The sequence below is a fragment of the Henckelia pumila genome, chromosome 4, assembly GCF_033568475.1.
Source record: "Henckelia pumila isolate YLH828 chromosome 4, ASM3356847v2, whole genome shotgun sequence".
Classification (NCBI taxonomy): domain Eukaryota; kingdom Viridiplantae; phylum Streptophyta; class Magnoliopsida; order Lamiales; family Gesneriaceae; genus Henckelia; species Henckelia pumila.
In genome coordinates, this window is record NC_133123.1 from 177,806,678 (window position 1) to 177,825,052 (window position 18,375).

The following is an 18,375-nucleotide window of genomic DNA, read 5'->3' on the forward strand; positions in this document are numbered from 1 at the left end:
CGAATCTCATGATATTAGCAATGGAGGATTTCGATTGCATTCTGGGAATTGATATATTGAAAACATACCGAGATTTAGTGGATTGTTATCAGAGACTAGTGCGTTTTCATCCAATTGGTGATGATAGCTGGTTCTTCTATGGTGAGGGAGCATGACCTCAGATGCCTTTGGTATCCGCTATGAGAGATTGTCGAGCTCTGGAGTCAGAAGGGGGAGGCTACCTCATCTATGCAGTTTATACATCTGCTGGAATTATTGGTATATAGGATTTTGTAGTTGTGAATGAATTTCCACATGTGTTCCCAGATGAGATTCCAGGTTTCTCCAGTGCGTGAAGTTGAGTTCATAATAGAGTTGATGCCAGGGACTTTGCCTATTTCTCGACCACCGTATCGTCTAGCTCCATCAGAGATGCGTGAATTTAAGCATCAGCTTCTGGATCTGTTGGACAAGGGTTACATTCATCCTAGTGTTTCTCCTTGAGAAGTGCCCATTCTGTTCGTGAAAAATAAGGATGTGTCTATGCGTCTGTGCATTGACTATCGCCAGTTGAACAGGGTAACAATCAAGAACAAGTATCCTTTGCCTCATATAGATGATTTATTTGATCAGTTGCAGGGTACTTCAGTTTACTCGAAGATTGATTTGAGATCTGGATATCATCAGATGAGAGTCTGAGATTAGGATATAGCCAAGACAACATTTAGAACTAGTTATGAGCATTATGAGTTCTTAGTAATGCCATTTTGGTTGACTAATGCACCAGCTATATTAATGGACTTGATGAATCGAGTATTCCGGGAATTTTTGGACAAGTTTGTCGTTGTGTTCATTGATGATATTTTAGTATATTCATGTGACGTGAATGAGCATACGTATCATCTAAGGCTTATGTTGCAGACTCTGAGGGATAGACAGTTATACGCTAAGCTGAGTAAGTGTGAATATTGGCTGGATTGAGTGGTATTTCTTGGTCACATTATATCCAGGGATGGAGTTTCTTTGGATCTGAGCAAGATTGAAACTGTAATAAATTGGTCGCGTCCAACGACGGTAACTGAGATCCGTAGTTTTCTGGGTCTAGCAGGATATTATCGTTGCTTTATCGTGAATTTCTCACAGCTAGCTCAACCATTGACACAACTTACTTAGAATGGAGTGAATTTTGAGTGGTCTTCAGAATGTGAAAAAAAATTATGTGAGCTTTTTAGACGGTTGACTTATGCGCCTGTGTTCTGGAGGGTATGTGGTTTACACTGATGCTTCTCTTAAGGTATTGGGATGTGTCATGACTCAGAACGGGCATGTAATTGCATATGTCTCTAGACAGTTGAAAGTTCACGAGAACAATTATCCTGTGCATGATCTCGAGTTAGCAACTACTGTCTTTGCATTGAAGATCTTGCATCATTATCTGTATGGCGAGAGATTTGAGATCTTCACAGATCACAAGAGTCTCAATTATATGTTCACTCAGGCAGAGTTGAACATGAGACAGAGACGTTGGATGGATTTGCTGAAAGATTATGGCTGTGAAATTAAATATCATCCAGGAGCTGCTAATCTTACTATTGATGCCTTGAGTCTTAAGGTGCGAGTATCAGCACTCCAGACTGGTTTAGTAACCAGTATCATTGAAGATTGTTGTTCTTCAGGGTATACCTTCAAGCATAAAAAAGGTCTACAGAGTATCCATATGTCTGCAATTTTATCTGAGCCATCTTTGTATTATCGGATTCAAGATGCTCAGATGTCTGACCCGAAGACCCACCATTTGGCTCGTTTAGCCAGAGATGATAGTACGTCTGGATTCCATTATCAGTCAGATGGTTTCCTTTGTTTTTCTAGTCGTATTGTTGTTCTGAAGGATGATACTTTGAGGGAGGAGATTCTATCTCAAGCCCATCGTTCTAAGTCGAGTATTCATCCAGGAAGTAACAAGATGGAAAAAGATTTGCGTACTAGGTTCGGGTAGAAGAGAATTAAGAGAAGTGTGTATCAATATGTTTCGAGATGTTTGGTGTGTCAGCAGGCCAAGACAGAGCACCGACGACCTGGAGGGTTGCTTCACAGTTTACCTATTCCTGAGAGGAAATGAGAGTTGATCACAATGGACTTCGTGACCCATTTTCCGGTATCCTCGAGGAATTGTGGTGCTAGCTGGGTTGTGGTGGACCGACTCACCAAGTCAGCACATTTCATTCCTTATAACCGGGACTACAGTTTTGACTGGACGGCTCGCTTGTACATCCATGAGATTGTTCGATTGCACGGAGTGCCTGTGAGAATAGTCAGAGATCGAGACCCCAGGTTTACTTCCAGATTCTGGGGAGTCTTCAACGTGCTATGGGTACTACTCTTAGCTTGAGTACTGCATATCACCCAAAGACTGATGGACAATCAAAGCACACGATTCGTACTCTTGAGGATATTCTACGTGTCTGTTCTTTGGATTTTTGTCCAGCTTGGCAAGATCAGTTGCCATTGATTGAATTTGCGTACAACAATAGTTACCATCGTAGTATTGGGATGGATCCGTTTGAGGCATTGTACGGGCATCTATGTCATACTCCATTGTTCTGGGAAGAAGTGGGGGAGCGATAGGTAGAGGGACCAGAGTTAGTCCAGCAGACTATTGATATTTTTGTACAGATCAAGAAGCGAATTAAGACTTCGTAGGATCGGCGGGCTAGTTATGCAAATGTTAAGCGCAGGCCTTTGTAGTTTGAAGTGGGCAAGAAGGTGTTCTTGAAATTTTCACCATTCCGCAGGATTCTTAGATTTGAACTCAAAGGTAAGATATCTCCTAGGTTCATTGGTCCATTTGAGATTTTGGAAAGTTTAGGAGATTTGGCTTACAGATTGGCGTTAAAGCCATATTTGTCAAGTATCCATGATGTATTCCATGTTTCATTGTTACGACGATATGTGGCAGATGAGTCTCATATCTTACAGTCTTCTGAAGTACAGTTGGATACAGATTTGTCATATGTGGTGAGACCTTTGCGTATCATAGGTCATAAGGATAAGGACTTACGTAATAAGATCATTTCTCTTGTTCTAGTTCAGTGGCAACTCCGAGGCACTGAAGAAGCCACTTGGGAACTTGAGAGTTGTATGCATACAGACTATCCAGAATTGTTATGATTTTTTGGTATTTCAATTGTATCTTGTAAATTTTTCAGTTTTAATAAAAGATGTTTATTCATTATTGGTTGCATTCAGTACTTAAGATTTATTCGAGGACGAAATATCTTAAGTAGGGGGAGAATGTAGTAGCCAGACTCCATTTTACAAGATTAAGAGAATAAAAATGGTTAAGCATGGATTAGAGGCTTCATATGGATTTAATCAGACAAATTATGAAATTTTGGCTAGGGAAGTTTGGAGCGTCCGAACTCAGGATCGGAGGATCCTAAACCTTCGAAGGCATTGATCAGAGGATCGGAGGCTATAGACAGATTGGACCGTTCGAACCCAAGATCGGAGCGTTCGATCTCAGTTAGGCCATGAAAGTGTTTAGGTGTCAAGTTTGAACGTACACGCAGCAGTTTGGAGCGTCCAAAGTAGGGATCGGAGCGCCCGATTTGTGCATGCAGTGACGTGCTGCGCATGAAAGGATCGGAGCATCCGATCTCCGCCTATAAATAAGACCGTTCGAGCTGTCATTTTCTTGCATGAATTCCTTATCTCTCTCGATTCTAGTGTATTCTAGGTTTTTTAGGCTTGGTCAGGGAGTGATCGAGGTGCTCCGAGATTGCGGCAGAGAGGTGCCCAAGTTCTGGGCAGTCATCATCAGAGGGCTGACAAAGGACGCAGATATATCTCTAGCTCCTTATAGTAAATAGGGAGTATGCTATAGCTTAGTTAAGATTTTTAGAATAAGATTATAATGCATGAGAACTTTGCATTGTAGTGCGGACTATAGGCTTGGACATAGTGCTGGTTTAGCTTGCCTAGTATATGCTGTACGAAAATATTATTCGAGATATCCAGATTGAGTATGCACGTATTATGTGTTTTCATGTATTACCTAGGGGTGGATTTTCGGTATACCCTATAAAAAAATATTGATATGAAAAAAATTCATAGCGGTACCGATATCGAAATTTTGAAATTTTTGTATAGAAAAAATCCATTCTCATATCGTATAGATACAGAAAAAAAATTCGATATACCAAAAAAATGTCTATATATCGAAAACATTTCGGTACGGTATCCCAAAAATTCGGTATTTTGGTTCGGTATCCTAGCCCTAGTATTACCTGATTGCATGATTTATATGATACAACATGTCATGACTGTTTGTTGCATACATGAGCATATTGATCCTATATCTTTGAGATATCCTTTAGTAGGGCGCTCACCCTACGAGTTGTGCATTGTTGGATACGTAAGTTGTAACACCCCGATTTTATCTTAAATGAGCTTATTTGATTTAATCGGAGGTTACAGAGTTCAAGAGCCGACTTGAATTTGATCAAAGTCTATTTTGCAAATTTTGGATTTTTCAGGGACTAAAATGCAAATATCGGTTTTATTAGATATTTATAAGGGATTTGACTTATCTTATTCACTCATCACCTCCTCCCCAACGCCTAAGACTCCATTAAATTGCCCCTTTGAGATTTCCAAGCTTCCAGAATTCAGTCCGAGCTCGATCCGGCCGTTAGAATTTATTTCTGAAGGCAGATTAGCGATCACTGCAGCAAGAGCTCTGTTATATCTTAAGTATTTCTTCGATCAGATAAACTTTGATTTTTGGATGTTGTTAGAATCGTTTGAGTTTGAGTATGTTGTTCTTGACAGAGTTCTGATCGTTTATTCTCAGTCGATTTTGAAATCGAGCGACGTTCGGAATTGTTATGATTTTTGGAAGCCAATTTCGAAAATGAGGATTTTAAGATGTGTTGAATTTGAGTTGTTATTATTGTTTTAGCATTGATATGGGTTGATATCGATATTGTACTGCTGTCTGCATTTCCGATTTGTTCAGTTTATCGCCGTTATGCCGCCGGTTTGAGTTTTGGGATTTTGAATCATTTTTTAGTTGTAGAACTTTGGTATTGAGTTTTGATCGTCGATGTTGATCTTCTTTTCCTCCGTACAGATTCGTTTGGAGTTTGTCGAGCCCTGTGTTAGCAGCATTCGATCATCGAAGAGTTGGACGAAGAGCGGTAAAGAGTTTACCTTGAGCCTTGTTGTTGTTTAGGTTGTATAGATTTTGATATAACCTCTTTTTTAGCTTATCCAGAGTTGGAGCTACTTGCATTGAAAGGTACAAGCAGTCATCGTTAGCGAGATAGCATACTCGGGATAGTTGGTTCTTGAGTTTTCCCTTAAATCACATACTTGCATCAATACTTGTTCTAGCATGTGGAACTTGTATTATGTTGTTGATTGAATTTTTGTTATATGGCTTAATGCTTTATGTTTTCTTATGCATTCATCTTGATCCAAACCTTTGATTTCAGCGGGCAGAACATCCCTTTTTGTTTAGACGTTTTGGGGGCTATACCGCGAGTGGCCTAGGTGTAGAAGTTCACCTAGTGTTAGAATACTTCTTATAGTCGCACCAAAGTCTAGGGGATTGGGATAGGTGACACTACCTCGATTGAGAGAGTCGGTGAGTTGTTACGTGGTCTCATCATCGGGATCCCAAAAGCATAGCATCAATCCCTCATTTATCAGAATTGATATCCCGATTTAAAGACATGCATATCATTCGTTTTGATTTTATTATGTTGTCTTGAAAGCATGTTGTTGATATATTACTTGTATTACTTTTTATGTTGCTTTTACTGGGAATATCATTCTCACTGGAGTTATCCGGCTGTTGCTTTGTTTTGTAATGTGCGAAACGAGATTATGGACACCAACAGATTATGGACACCAACAGATTACTCTGCTCTTGTTGTATATCCCAGGAACTGATGGACGAGCAATTCTTCAATCAGGTCCACGAACAGAAGTTTAATCCCTCTGATAGATTGCACTAGAAAATCTATCAGAAGTTTCTACGAAGAGAATTAACGAATTTGATCCGTTAAACCAGACTGCAAATTCAAAATTCACAGGCTGGAATTTTTCGAGCAGAGAGGAATAGGGGCGGCGGCCACAGTAGGGAAAAACTAGGGTTTTCGAAAAATTTTGTGACCTCTGTTGTGTAATTTCTGTACTGCAATAACTTATTTATAATGTGGGCTGCTAACAGCGTAGGGCCCATTAGTCATAAGTTCAAGCCTGACAAGCAAGGCCCGCATGTTCAGAAATTAATATAAAATTCATCGTGACTCAGATTGATAAACCAATTTCACCAATGTGCACAGAAACCATTTCTGCACCTTTTAAAGTCAAGATAAATTTTCTGAATCCGAATTCAGTGATTTCCAAAAGCTCATCCCTATGTCATTTTAGGAAATCTTACTCTTCTACTCTGATATAAGAAGTCCTACTTTTTTGTTCATTAAATTTAACTCTTTAAATTTAACTATCTCAACGGGGATTAAAAATCCATTACTTGCGTGACCCTCAATGGTTCAGGGATACAGCTAGCCGTGGGCTCACAACTTCTTGTGACTCGGAACAACAATTTCCGACTTGCCCATCGAATCATGGTAAGAGCGCCTAGCAACATCGCCCCATGATTCCCTAGGTATCACTGATAGTGCCTGCAAGAACCAATAGATTTTGGTTAGCGTACAGTACGGTCCCTTCATCCATATATCCCGATCGAATCAACAACCATTGGTAAATCGAGAGTCGTTTGAGATTCGATAACTATGCAATACATCTTGAAGATCAAATAGTGACATCGCATGTGCTACTAAGAAACCATTTCTTAAAACACATCAAGTACTCTGGCCAGAGATTCGTCACACTAATATCTCCTCAGATTGCATAGGATATCCACACTATCAAGTATGTGGTGAATCCTTGACTACAAAGCATCGACTCCTATATGTGTCGTAACTGTACCCAATCCCGATACCTGATGACCCCAATAGAGTTGATAAACGAGTCAAAGTACAGTACTAGCATATAGAGTCTCAATGATGTTTCAAGTAGTAAGGACTAATGGTGTACAACCAAAACCGCGGACTTTATCCACTCGATAAGTGATAACCACTTGGAAAGTCCGGATAGGGTAGTTCGATCATTCATCGTATGAATATCCATTTGCATGCTTTGAACATCTCTATGTTTCATACCAATGAAACGTGGTACTCGGCATCGCAAATGCTAGTCTCAATCTCGAGCGATCCTTATCCTTATTAACGGATGGCTCAATCGACTAGGAACTTTTTAGAATATACAGTGACTATAAGATGTGTTTCATGATAGCCATCCCCATGTGCCACCACATCTTACATACACTATAGTATATTCAAGGTCTTTATCTAAACATCTTATAGTATGTCACAACATAATAATATGATAAAATATAAAGTAAACGCCATTATAAAAGTGTAAATTATATTAAACAAAAGATTGTTTATACATAGAGTCATAAAAGCCCTTAGCCACAAGTTTGCTCACCGAGCACCCACTCTTTCAAAAACCATGTAAGTCAATAATTTCAATAATAAAGCATGCTCGCATGGAATTAAGTACACAGTTAAAACAATTCAAACACATGCGAGGAGCCAATACACGCAGACTCGATCTACCCACTCACTCTAGTTCAACCAAGAATCTTATCGCTCTGATACCACTTAATGTGAGACCTCGTTTCTAATCAACTAATATTAGAGAACAAGCGATATGTAAACAAGAAACCAATAATATATATTTTTTTTAAAATGAGGCTCGCGCGCCCGCGCTGACATCAGCGCGCCCGCGCCTAAGCCCCACAAAAACTAGCATGCCCGCGCCTAAGGCAGCGCGCCCGCGCTTATGCTGCACAAAAACTAGCGCGCCCGTGCTCTAATTAAGAGCGCCCGCGCCCATACCTCGCAAAGAGGCCGCGCGCCCGCGCCTTCCCCTCGCCCAGAATTGTGAAGGCACTGAAATATACTCAATCAAAACCTAAACACTTACATTAAGAGTATTTGACATGCCAAAACAATACAAGAAAGGTTTAGGGAAGAGAAACATTCAATACGGTAGTACCTACATCAATTCTTGCTTACAAAACAATTACGAGAAGTTCGAATGACTAAACATGTTCGCAAAACATAACTAGGTTGACATGCTGATTCGACTTCTAAACGAGTCTCACTTCTATCTCTTGCTCTGGACGCTAACCAGGTCTATGCTGACTTGATCCTGCCCTTCCTGTTGCCAAGTACACATACAAAACAAAGCAACAGCCGGATAACCGGTGAGAATGATACTCCCAGTAAAAGCAACATATCAAGTAATACAACAATAAACATGCTTTCAAGACAAAAACACAATCAATAACAACGTAATGAAATGCATGTCTTTAAACCGGGATATCAAATCTGATAAACAAAGGATTGCTGCTGTGCTTTTGGGATCCCGAGGATGAGATCATGTGACGACTCACCGACACTCCCAATCGAGGTGGTGCCACATATCTCACTCCTCTAGACTTTGAGCAACCATAATGAGTATGCTAGCACTAGGCGATACGACTACGACCTAGGCCACTCAATCATAGTTCCCAAACGTCCAAACAAAAAGGGGCGGTTCTGCCTGCTAGAAACAATATTGGCTCAAGATGAATGCAAATAAAAACATAAACATAAGCCACATAAACAACTCAAATAACAACCAAAATACAAGTTTCACATGCTAGAACAAGTATTGATGCAATATGTGATTTAAAAGGGAAACTCGAGAACCAACAGTCCCGAGTATGCTATCCCGCTACGATGACTGCTTTTACCTTTCAATGCCGTAGATCCAACTCCGGACAAGCTACAACAAAAGATTGTATCAACAACTATACAACCTAAACAACAACAACAGTTCAAGGTAAAACTCTTTACCGATCTTCGTCCAACTCTTGAGGATCAAAATGCTGTTAACTCTGGCTTGACAAACTACAAACAAATCTGTCCAGATGAAATACAAGATCAATAACCAAGATCAACTTACAATTCAAGTTCAATAACTTCAAAAATGGTTCAAATCTCCAAAACTCAAACCGATGGCATAACGGCTATAACTGAACAAACCGACAACGCAGACAGCAGTTCAATAGCGATATAACCTCATAAGAATGCTAAGACAACCAAAACAAGGCAATCCCAACAAATCTCAAAATCAATATTTTCGAAAATGGCTTCCAAAATCATAACAAATCCGAACGTCGCTATAATTCAAAACCGACAGATAAAAAACGATCAGAACTCTGTCTAGAACAACATACTCGAATCTAGAACGATTCTAACAACATCCAAAAACTAGAATGTATCCGATCGTAGAATAACTTACAATATAACAGAGCTCTCACTGCAGTGATCGATAATCTGCCTTCAGAAATAAATTCCAACGGCCGGATCGAGCTCGGACTAAAATCTAGAAGCTTGAAAAAGTGATGGGGCGTTTCAATGGAGGAGGAGCCGGCTAAGGAAGGAGAAGGATTAAATAGCAAAGTCAAAAGTTGAGTAGATAATATATAAAATCCACTCTTTGTGTTTTAGTCCCTGAAATTTCCAAAATTTGCAAAAAGGACCCTGATCAAAATCAAATCGGCTCGAGAACTCTGTAATCTCCGATTAACTCAAATAAACTTATTTAAGATAAAAACGGGGCGTTACATCTACAAAAATCATAGGTTGTGTTTTCCTATGATCCTATTCAAAATCTCCTCTCCCGAGTGCCAAATTTCAAATAAATATAACAATTCAATTAGTGATCAAGTAATTGAAAGACAATCAAAATAGGAATACACAAATAAATTGTTAAGAACAAATAATAGTAGACAAAATAATATTAAAAACATGAAACTCCAATCAAGATCCATCAATCTCTAGAAACAAATAATAAGTTTATAATGAAATAATCAAACACATAGACATATCCAAAAATCTCAAAATAAAAATCAAGGCAGATAATAAAAATCATAGATTAGAGTTGATTCGCCGTCCCTAGATGAATTTCCTATGTCGTGTGATTCGATTATCCCTTGTCGTTCGCTCCTACGTCTCAAATCCTTGTCCCAAGCCTACTTGAATGCGTAGTGTGTGGTTCTCTTGTTAGGGTGTGTGAGACCTCGGTTCTAAACATCAATTAAAAGAGTATTTAAATTAAGCAAGCATTAAAAGCCAACACACTTTTTTTTTAAAAAGCAGGGCCCGCGCGGCCGCGCCTCATCAGGCGCGGGCGCGCACGGAGCCCAAGCTCATGCGCGGCCGCGCATGACGCCCTGCCCAAAAAGGGGCGCAGGCGCGCGCGCGCGCTGGCATGCGCGGGCGCGCATCCCTGGATGCTCCGGTGCTAGAATCGCCAAAAACGAGAACATCAAGCCATACAATACTCCGAAACATAAACATGCATTACAACTTGGTTCCTCCATTTAAAACAGGAGTTCTGGAGTTCAACAAACAAACCAAAGTCGAGATCATGCAACAACAATAAAATGATGAAGTTCGATAACTAAACATGTTCTAACATATACTAGATTGACATGCTGGAATCAACTTCTAGACCGAGTCTCACTTCTACATCTTTTCCTTGAAGCTAACCATGCCTCTTCTGACTTGGTCCTGCCCCACCTGTTGCCAAGTACACATACAAACAAAGACAACAGCCGGATAAACCGGTGAGAATAATATTCCTAGTAAAAGAGACTAACATGCAATCAAATAAACATATCAAATCATACTATGAATTCATTCCTCATATTATCAATTAATCCATTCAAGTACTGAATTAAAATGATATGCATGTCTTTAAAACTTCTGGATTATCAGACACAGATAATCAATTGGAATTCTTCTTTCTTTCTTTAGTTTGGGATCCCGAGGTTAAAACATCCTACAATCACACCGACTTCCCTCTCGAGGTGGACGTGGCATGCTTTAATCCTCTAGACTCAAGGACATTATAGTGAGCTACTCGACAAGGTAGTAAATCGCCTACCAAGCTACTCGACTACAATCCCTAGATCGTTTAATTCAATCTGAATAAATCAAGTCTCAATATGAATGCATATGTAATCTCATGCACTCAATATAAATTCAATCATATAATCAAATAAGCAGTCAAAATATGCAGTATGTGATTTCTTCTAGGACACTCGAATCAATCCGGATTCGAGTTAATCATCCTATTCCATTCCAAAGTCATCTTATACCTCTTCTTTGACGTTCCAAAACTTCAATCTGAAAACAACAATTCTTCGATCAAAATCCAAGTCAAGTTAAATCAATAGATAAAGAAGAACATTGATACTATACAGGCTCAACTCTTCCAAACTGATCCAAGCTGCAAGGCTCACAACTCCAAAGACTTCAAATCAATCTATCAGAAGAAGTCATAGCGATCAAAATCGATATCAAAACTCATACTAAGCTCGGTATAACTCAAAACATCGAAACGACATCCAAAACTCAAACTGACGGCATAACGGCTATAAACTGAACAAACCGGAAACGCAGACAACATTTCAATATCGATATCAATACGACTCAATGCTAATACAACAACAAAAGCTCAAACCCAACCAATCTCAAAACTCAAACTTTCGAAATTAGCTTCCAAAAATCAAAACAAATCCGAACGTCGCTCTAATTCAAAACCGACAGATAATAAACGATCAGAACTCTGTCAAGAACAACATACTTGATTCTAGAACGATTCTAACAACATCCAAAAACTAGAATGTATCCGATCGTAGAAAAACTTATGATATAACGGAGCTCTCGTAGTAGTGATCGATAATTTGCCTTCAGAAATAAATTCCAACGGCTGGATCGAGCTCGGACTGAAATCAGAAAGCTTGAAACACAAAAGGGGCGCTTCAATGGAGTCTTCTCGGTTGGGAGGAAGATGAGGAAGCTTTTTGCAATCATTCTAAGTGTAGATAATATATAAAACCCAATAATTGCGTTTTAGTCCCTAAAATTTCCAAATTTTGCAAAAAGGATCCTGATCAATAACAAGTCCGGTCTCGAATTCTGAAATCACTGATTATCTCAAATAACATCAATTAAGATAAAAATGGGGCGTTACAATTCTCTCCTCTAAAAAAAGATTTCGTCCTCGAAATCATCGATATCAACTCATAAGAAGATAATTAAGAATTCAAGAACAGAATTAAGAACTCACATCAGATGAATAAATCAGAAAATCTCTGTCTCATGTCAGATTCTGTCTCCCAAGTCGCTTCTTCAACTCCGTGACGACTCCACTGAACTTTTACCAAAGGAATCGATTTGGTTCTGAGATGCTTCTCCTTTCTGTCAAGGATCTGAATCGGTCTCTCAAAGTAACTCAGAGTTTCATCAAGTTCGGCTTCGTCAGGCTGAAGCACAAGAGAAGGATCGGGATGGTATTTCCTCAGCATTGAGACGTGAAAGACTTCGTGAATACCAGATAAAGAAGGAGGAAGTGCTAAACAGTAGGCTAGATCACCTATCTTCTCTAAAATCTCATACGGACCGATGAATCCCGGTGCCAACTTCCCTCTCTTCCCAAATCTAACGGTACCTTTAAACGGAAAAATCTTCAAGAATACTCGGTCACCCTAATCAAAATATAGAGGTCTGCGTCGAATGTTTGCATACTTCGCTTGTCGGTCCTGAGCAGTCTTCATTCTCGATCGAATAATCTTCACTTGCTCAGCCATATCACGAATCATATCTGGTCCCAAGCCTGGGGACCCAGACATCTCATCCCAGTACAGAGGAGATCTGCACTTCTTTCCGTACAACGCTTCGAATGGTGCCATTCCTATACTCGTCTGGAAGCTGTTGTTGTACGAAAACTCAACGAGAGGCAATGAATCTTGCCAAGTAGTGCCAAAGTCAAGCACCACTGCTCGTAAAATATCCTCCAGAGTCTGAATCGTCAGCTCTGATTGACCGTCGGTCTGAGGATGGTATGCGGTACTCAAGTGCAATCTAGTACCAAGGGCTTCCTGTAGACTATGCCAGAAATGGGAAGTAAACCGAGGATCTCGGTCTGAAACAATCGATCTCGGCACACCGTGCAATCTGACAATCTCTCTAACATACAACTCTGCCATCTGATCGTGTCGGTATGTCATCCGATACGGAATGAAACAAGCAGACTTCGTCAAACGGTCAATCACTACCCAAATGGCATCTCATCCTCGAACCGATCGGGGTAGTTTCATGATGAAATCCATCGAAATATGATCCCACTTTCATTCCGGAATAGACAGACTATGCAAAGCCCACCTGGTCTCTTTCTCTCAGCTTTAACCTGCTGATAGTTCAAACAACGAGATACAAACCTCACCACATCATTCTTTAACTTCTTCCACTAGAACTGACTCTTCAAGTCGTTATACATCTTTCGGCCTCTTGGATGAACACTGAACCGACTGCAATGCGCCTCTCTCAGAATACGTTGTCTTAACTCATCAATCTCAGGTGATAGGAGTCGTTTTTGTGCGTTATTTTTGCTTGTTTTGTGTTTGTTTTGCATTAGTTTCGTTTTCGTTGTGTCTGTTTTTACCTTTCTTGTTTCGTTTATTGTTTTAAATTTTTTTGTAGTCAATCCTCTGGTTTATTTATTTTTATTGCAGGAAATCACCAAGAAATGCTGATACTTGGTGAGAAGGTGATGCACAATTGAGGCGGTGAGGATAGCGCAAGAAGAAAAGCACATTTCTGGAAAAAAACGAGGAGCCCGTGCGGAAATTTTCTACCGCGCGGGCGCACTCATCATTTGTAAAACAGTAGCTGACAGGAAGGCATGGCGCCCACGCGGCAATTTTCTACCGCGCGGGCGCAACCAAGAACTTGGAAAACAGGAGTAGCCAAATTTTCAGGTGCCCGCGCGGTAATTTTCTACCGCTCAAGCGCGATGCGCTGACGTGAAATTTTTTTTTTTTTTTTAGAGATTTTATTTCGGGAAGGATTCTTGGGGACTTTAAATACAATTCTTTCCTTAGTTTTTGAGGGGAGAGACGGACGCACATCAGGAGGCAGACAGCAGCTGAGAAATTCAAGATTTCTCTTCTCCGTTGGGAGTTTTTCTTTTCTTCTCTTCTGAATTTTTATGTTAAACACTTTTGAGATTAAATTTTTGTAATGAATTCCAGTAGCTAAGTTTTTATTTTGTTGGAATCGAGGGGATCCTAACCCCGAAACACTGTAGTGTGATTGAATCACCGGACGTATTGAGATTTGATTTATGTTTATAATTGATTTTATCATGTTTTTCTTTCTATGTTGATGATTAGCTACCCTTAACATAGATTCGTAAATTGTGAATTGCTATCGAGAGATAGGTTCCTAATTGGGACAAATGATAGAATCCATGGACTTAAAATATGCATAGAGATATGATATTTAGTACATGTTGATAGCCATAGACCACCAGGTTGAAAGTTGTAGAATTCATAGAACGCAAAGCAATCAGTCATGATAAATAATTAAAGAGATTTAATTATTTCACTGATTTGATTAGTTTGACATCACCTCGAGAGAGGTTGTCAATGTTACATGAATTTCTGTCAAATTTATAAGAATAAATTAAATTCCAATCGTCCAGTTCAATTAGGGGAAAGGTGAACCGAAATTCTAACAAAATCATTTTGAATTGGTGTTCTTCAGTCTGAGAATTGATTGTTTGGTTGTGAAATCCACTTTTATTTACGTTGAGTTCTTAATTAATTTTAAATTTTAGATAATTCCAAAATCAAATTTGAGATACTTTGTGTAGTTGAAAATCAACGAGACAAATTACTATTGTTAGTCCTTGAGGACGATACTCGTACTCAGTACATTTTATTATAACTTGAATCGTGCACTTGCAATTATTATCGACTGGATTTGAGAGATTTTTAAAGAAAATTTAAGTGTTAGTATTCCGTCGATCAAGTTTTTGGCGCCGTTGCCGGGGACTAAATAGATTTTAATTTGTTTTATTTGATTTTTCTCTATTATAATTTTAATCACTCATTTTCATCTGTGGATTGCAGGATTCTCTTGTAGTACATGCAGCACTCACCTGAGGAACTATTGCCTTTTGATTCAGAAATCGAGAGAAATTTTCATAGGAGAAGAAGGCAACAACAACAACAAAAAATGGAAGAAGAACATGAACAGGAACAACCAGTTTACAGATCCATGATGGATCTTGCCTTGCCAAACAATGAAGGTGCTAGACCAAGCATCATCCGGCCAACTGTAGCAGCTAATCACTTTGAGATAAAGCCGGCCATTCTTCAAATGATTCAGAACACACTTCAATTTGGTGGGAGTGTCATTGATGAACCATATGTACACATCACAAATTTTTTGGAAATTTGTGATACATTCAAGATACAGGGAGTTTCTGATGACGCTATTCGGTTGCGTTTATTCCCTTTTTCACTGCGAGACAAGGCGAAAGCATGGCTAACGAATTTACCTGCAGGTTCCATCACATCTTGGGATGATTTGGCGAAGTCTTTATTCACCAAATACTTTCCACCATCTAAGTCAATGAAGCTGAGAGCTGATATCACAACTTTTTCCCAAGGAGAACAGGAAACGTTTTACGAAGCATGGGAGCGCTACAAGGATCTACTGCGGAGATTTCCACACCACCAATTACCAGAAGGTCTTGTGGTACAAACTTTTTATTATGGTCTTTCTCACTCAAATCGTACCATGTTAGATGCAGCTGCAGGTGGAAATCTTCTGCGAAAATCGTCAGAGGATGGCTTTGAATTAATCGAGGAAATGGAATCTAGTAGCTATCATCCTCAATCTGAAAGGGGTGCAGCCCGGAAATCTACTGGAATTCATCAAATTGATGCATTCACATCAGTGGCTACTCAACTTGAAGTCATGAACAAAAGGATTGAGGAACTAAGCGTGGGAAACTCTGTGATGCGAGTACAAGAAGTGTGGTGTGAAAAATATGGTGCAGAGCATTTCACGAAAGACTGTCAAACATTTTCTCAACCGAAGGGAGTTATGGCAAGTCACATGGGAAATCAAAATCGCCCAAGGAATGACCCATTTTCGAATTCATACAATCCAGGGTGGAGACAACATCCAAATTTCTCGTGGGGTGGACAGAATAATAAAGCATATGGGAATCAGAACTACAGCAGGCAGCTCAAGAGGAGAAATCAAGATTGGAGCAGATGATTCAGAAGTTTATATCATCTACTAAAACCCGCATGCAGAATCAAGATGCATCGATAAAGAATCTGGAGAATCAAATAGGGCAATTGGCCAAATCAATTTCCAGCAGAGATCAGGGTACTTTGCCAAGTGACACTGAGAAGAATCCGAAGGAACAGGTGAAAGCAATTGAATTAAGGAGTGGAAAGACGATCGAGCCTGAACCAAAAAGCGAGAAAGAGCCAGAAACAGTTACATCAGAAAAAACTTCAGGCAAGTCGTCTATCTTAACACCCCCACCCACTTCACAATCAAAAATTATTGTGCCACCACCTTTTCCTGCAGCTCTTAAGAAGGCCAAGCTAGACTCTAAGTTTGGTAAATTCTTAGAAGTGTTTAAGAAATTGAATATCAATATACCCTTCGCTGATGCACTGATGCAAATGCCAAATTATGCAAAATTCTTGAAGGAGATCCTCTCTAACAAGAGGAAATTGGAGGAGCATGCGATGATAAGTCTGACGAAAAACTGCTCGACACTGGTGCAGAATAAAATCCCACTAAAGAAAAAGGATCAAGGGAGTTTCTCTATACCTTGTGTAATTAATGATGTTCTATTTCATAAGGCTTTGTGTGATTTGGGTGCGAGTATAAATCTACTGCCTTACTCTGTGTTTAGGAAATTGAGCTTGGGAGAACCAAAGTCCACCAGAATGTCGTTACAACTGGCGGACAGGTCCATCAAATATCCACGGGGTATAATCGAGGATGTACTTGTAAAAGTGGACAAATTCATCTTCCCTGTGGACTTCGTAGTGTGATTGTTGGAAAACGTGTTCAGATCAATTAAGAATTGATACCCGGTGCAGCGGAAGTTTAAAATTTTATTTTATTATATGGAACGATTCCATATATGGGTATCAAAACTTTTACAATTAAATTTGTTCAATTAAAAATAAAACACAGTTAAATTTTTACCTCGTCAAGAAAAGGCTTGATTATGGACTCCAACAGAATATAATCTGCTCTTCTTGTAAATCCCGGGAACCGATGACAATCACGATCTAACTCCAGAATTAGGTCCACGAATGAAAAACAGAAATCCTCTGATTGACTGCACTAGAAATCAATCAGAAGTTTTACGTAGAGAATAAACAGATATGATCTGTTAATTCGATTTGTAATTTTTCTAAAAATCACAAGTCGAATTTTCTCCAAAAGGGACAGAGGAATTTTCAAAAATCCTCTTGAAAATTATATGTAGTGTTCAAAATTTCTAGACTGAATTCTCTCATGAATTTCGAACACTGCTTACATATTTATGGATAATTTTTAGACAAGATTAAGTTATAATTATATTAGGACTCTAACTCCTTAGGGCCCACAATCCATAACTTAGTCCAACAAGCCAAGCCCGTTGTTCTAGAAATTAATATAAAATTCATCGTGACTCCGATTGATAAACTGATTTCACCAATGTGCACAAAAACCATTTCTGCATCTTTTAAAGTCAAGATAATTTTTCTGAATCCGAATTCAGTGATTTCCAAAAATGTCCATCCCTATGTCATTTTAGGAAATCCCACTCCCTTTTAATTAAGAAGTCCAACTTCTCTTTCATTAAATTTAACTCTTTAAATTTAACTATCTCTACGGGGTTTTAGTAATCCATTACTTGTGTAACCCTCAATGGTTCAGGAATACAGCTAGCCGTGGGCTCACAACTCCTTGTGACTCGGAACAACAATTTCCGACTTACCCATCGAATCATGGTAAGAGCGCCTAGCAACATCGCCCCATGATTCCCTAGGTATTACTGATAGTGCCTGCAAGAACCAGTAGATTTTGGTTAGCGTAGAGTACGGTCCCTTCAACCAAATATCCCGATCGAATCAACAACGTCCATTGGTGCATCGAGAGTCGTTCGAGATTCGATAACTATGCATAACATCTTGGAGATCTATTAGTGACATCGCATGTGTTACTAGGAACACCAAGTAACCTAAAACACATCATGTAATCTGGCCAGAGATTCGTCACACTAATATCTCCTCAGATCGCATAGGATATCCACACTCGCAAGTATGTGGTGAATCCTTGACAACAATGCATCGACTCCTACATGTGTCGTAACTGTACCCAATCCTGACAC

The 18,375-nt window shown here is 39.4% G+C and overlaps 3 protein-coding genes and 1 non-coding gene across 4 annotated transcripts; 3 read left to right on the forward strand and 1 right to left on the reverse strand.

Moving 5' to 3' along the window:
* Window positions 1-1,507: 1,507 nt before the first annotated feature.
* Window positions 1,508-1,975, forward strand: LOC140862365 (uncharacterized). Its single transcript, XM_073265387.1, has one exon. It carries the CDS (start codon window positions 1,508-1,510, stop codon window positions 1,973-1,975), a length of 468 nt encoding a protein of 155 aa, XP_073121488.1.
* Window positions 1,976-15,104: 13,129 nt separating this feature from the next.
* Window positions 15,105-16,247, forward strand: LOC140862366 (uncharacterized). The gene has a single exon (XM_073265390.1). The coding sequence runs from the start codon at window positions 15,105-15,107 to the stop codon at window positions 16,245-16,247; it is 1,143 nt and encodes a 380-aa protein (XP_073121491.1).
* Window positions 15,597-15,703, reverse strand: LOC140870191 (small nucleolar RNA R71). The gene has a single exon (XR_012147164.1). It is a non-coding gene; the product is annotated as a small nucleolar RNA R71 (small nucleolar RNA).
* On the forward strand, window positions 16,244-17,044 carry LOC140862367 (uncharacterized). The gene has a single exon (XM_073265391.1). The coding sequence runs from the start codon at window positions 16,244-16,246 to the stop codon at window positions 17,042-17,044; it is 801 nt and encodes a 266-aa protein (XP_073121492.1).
* The last annotated feature ends 1,331 nt before the right edge of the window (window positions 17,045-18,375 follow it).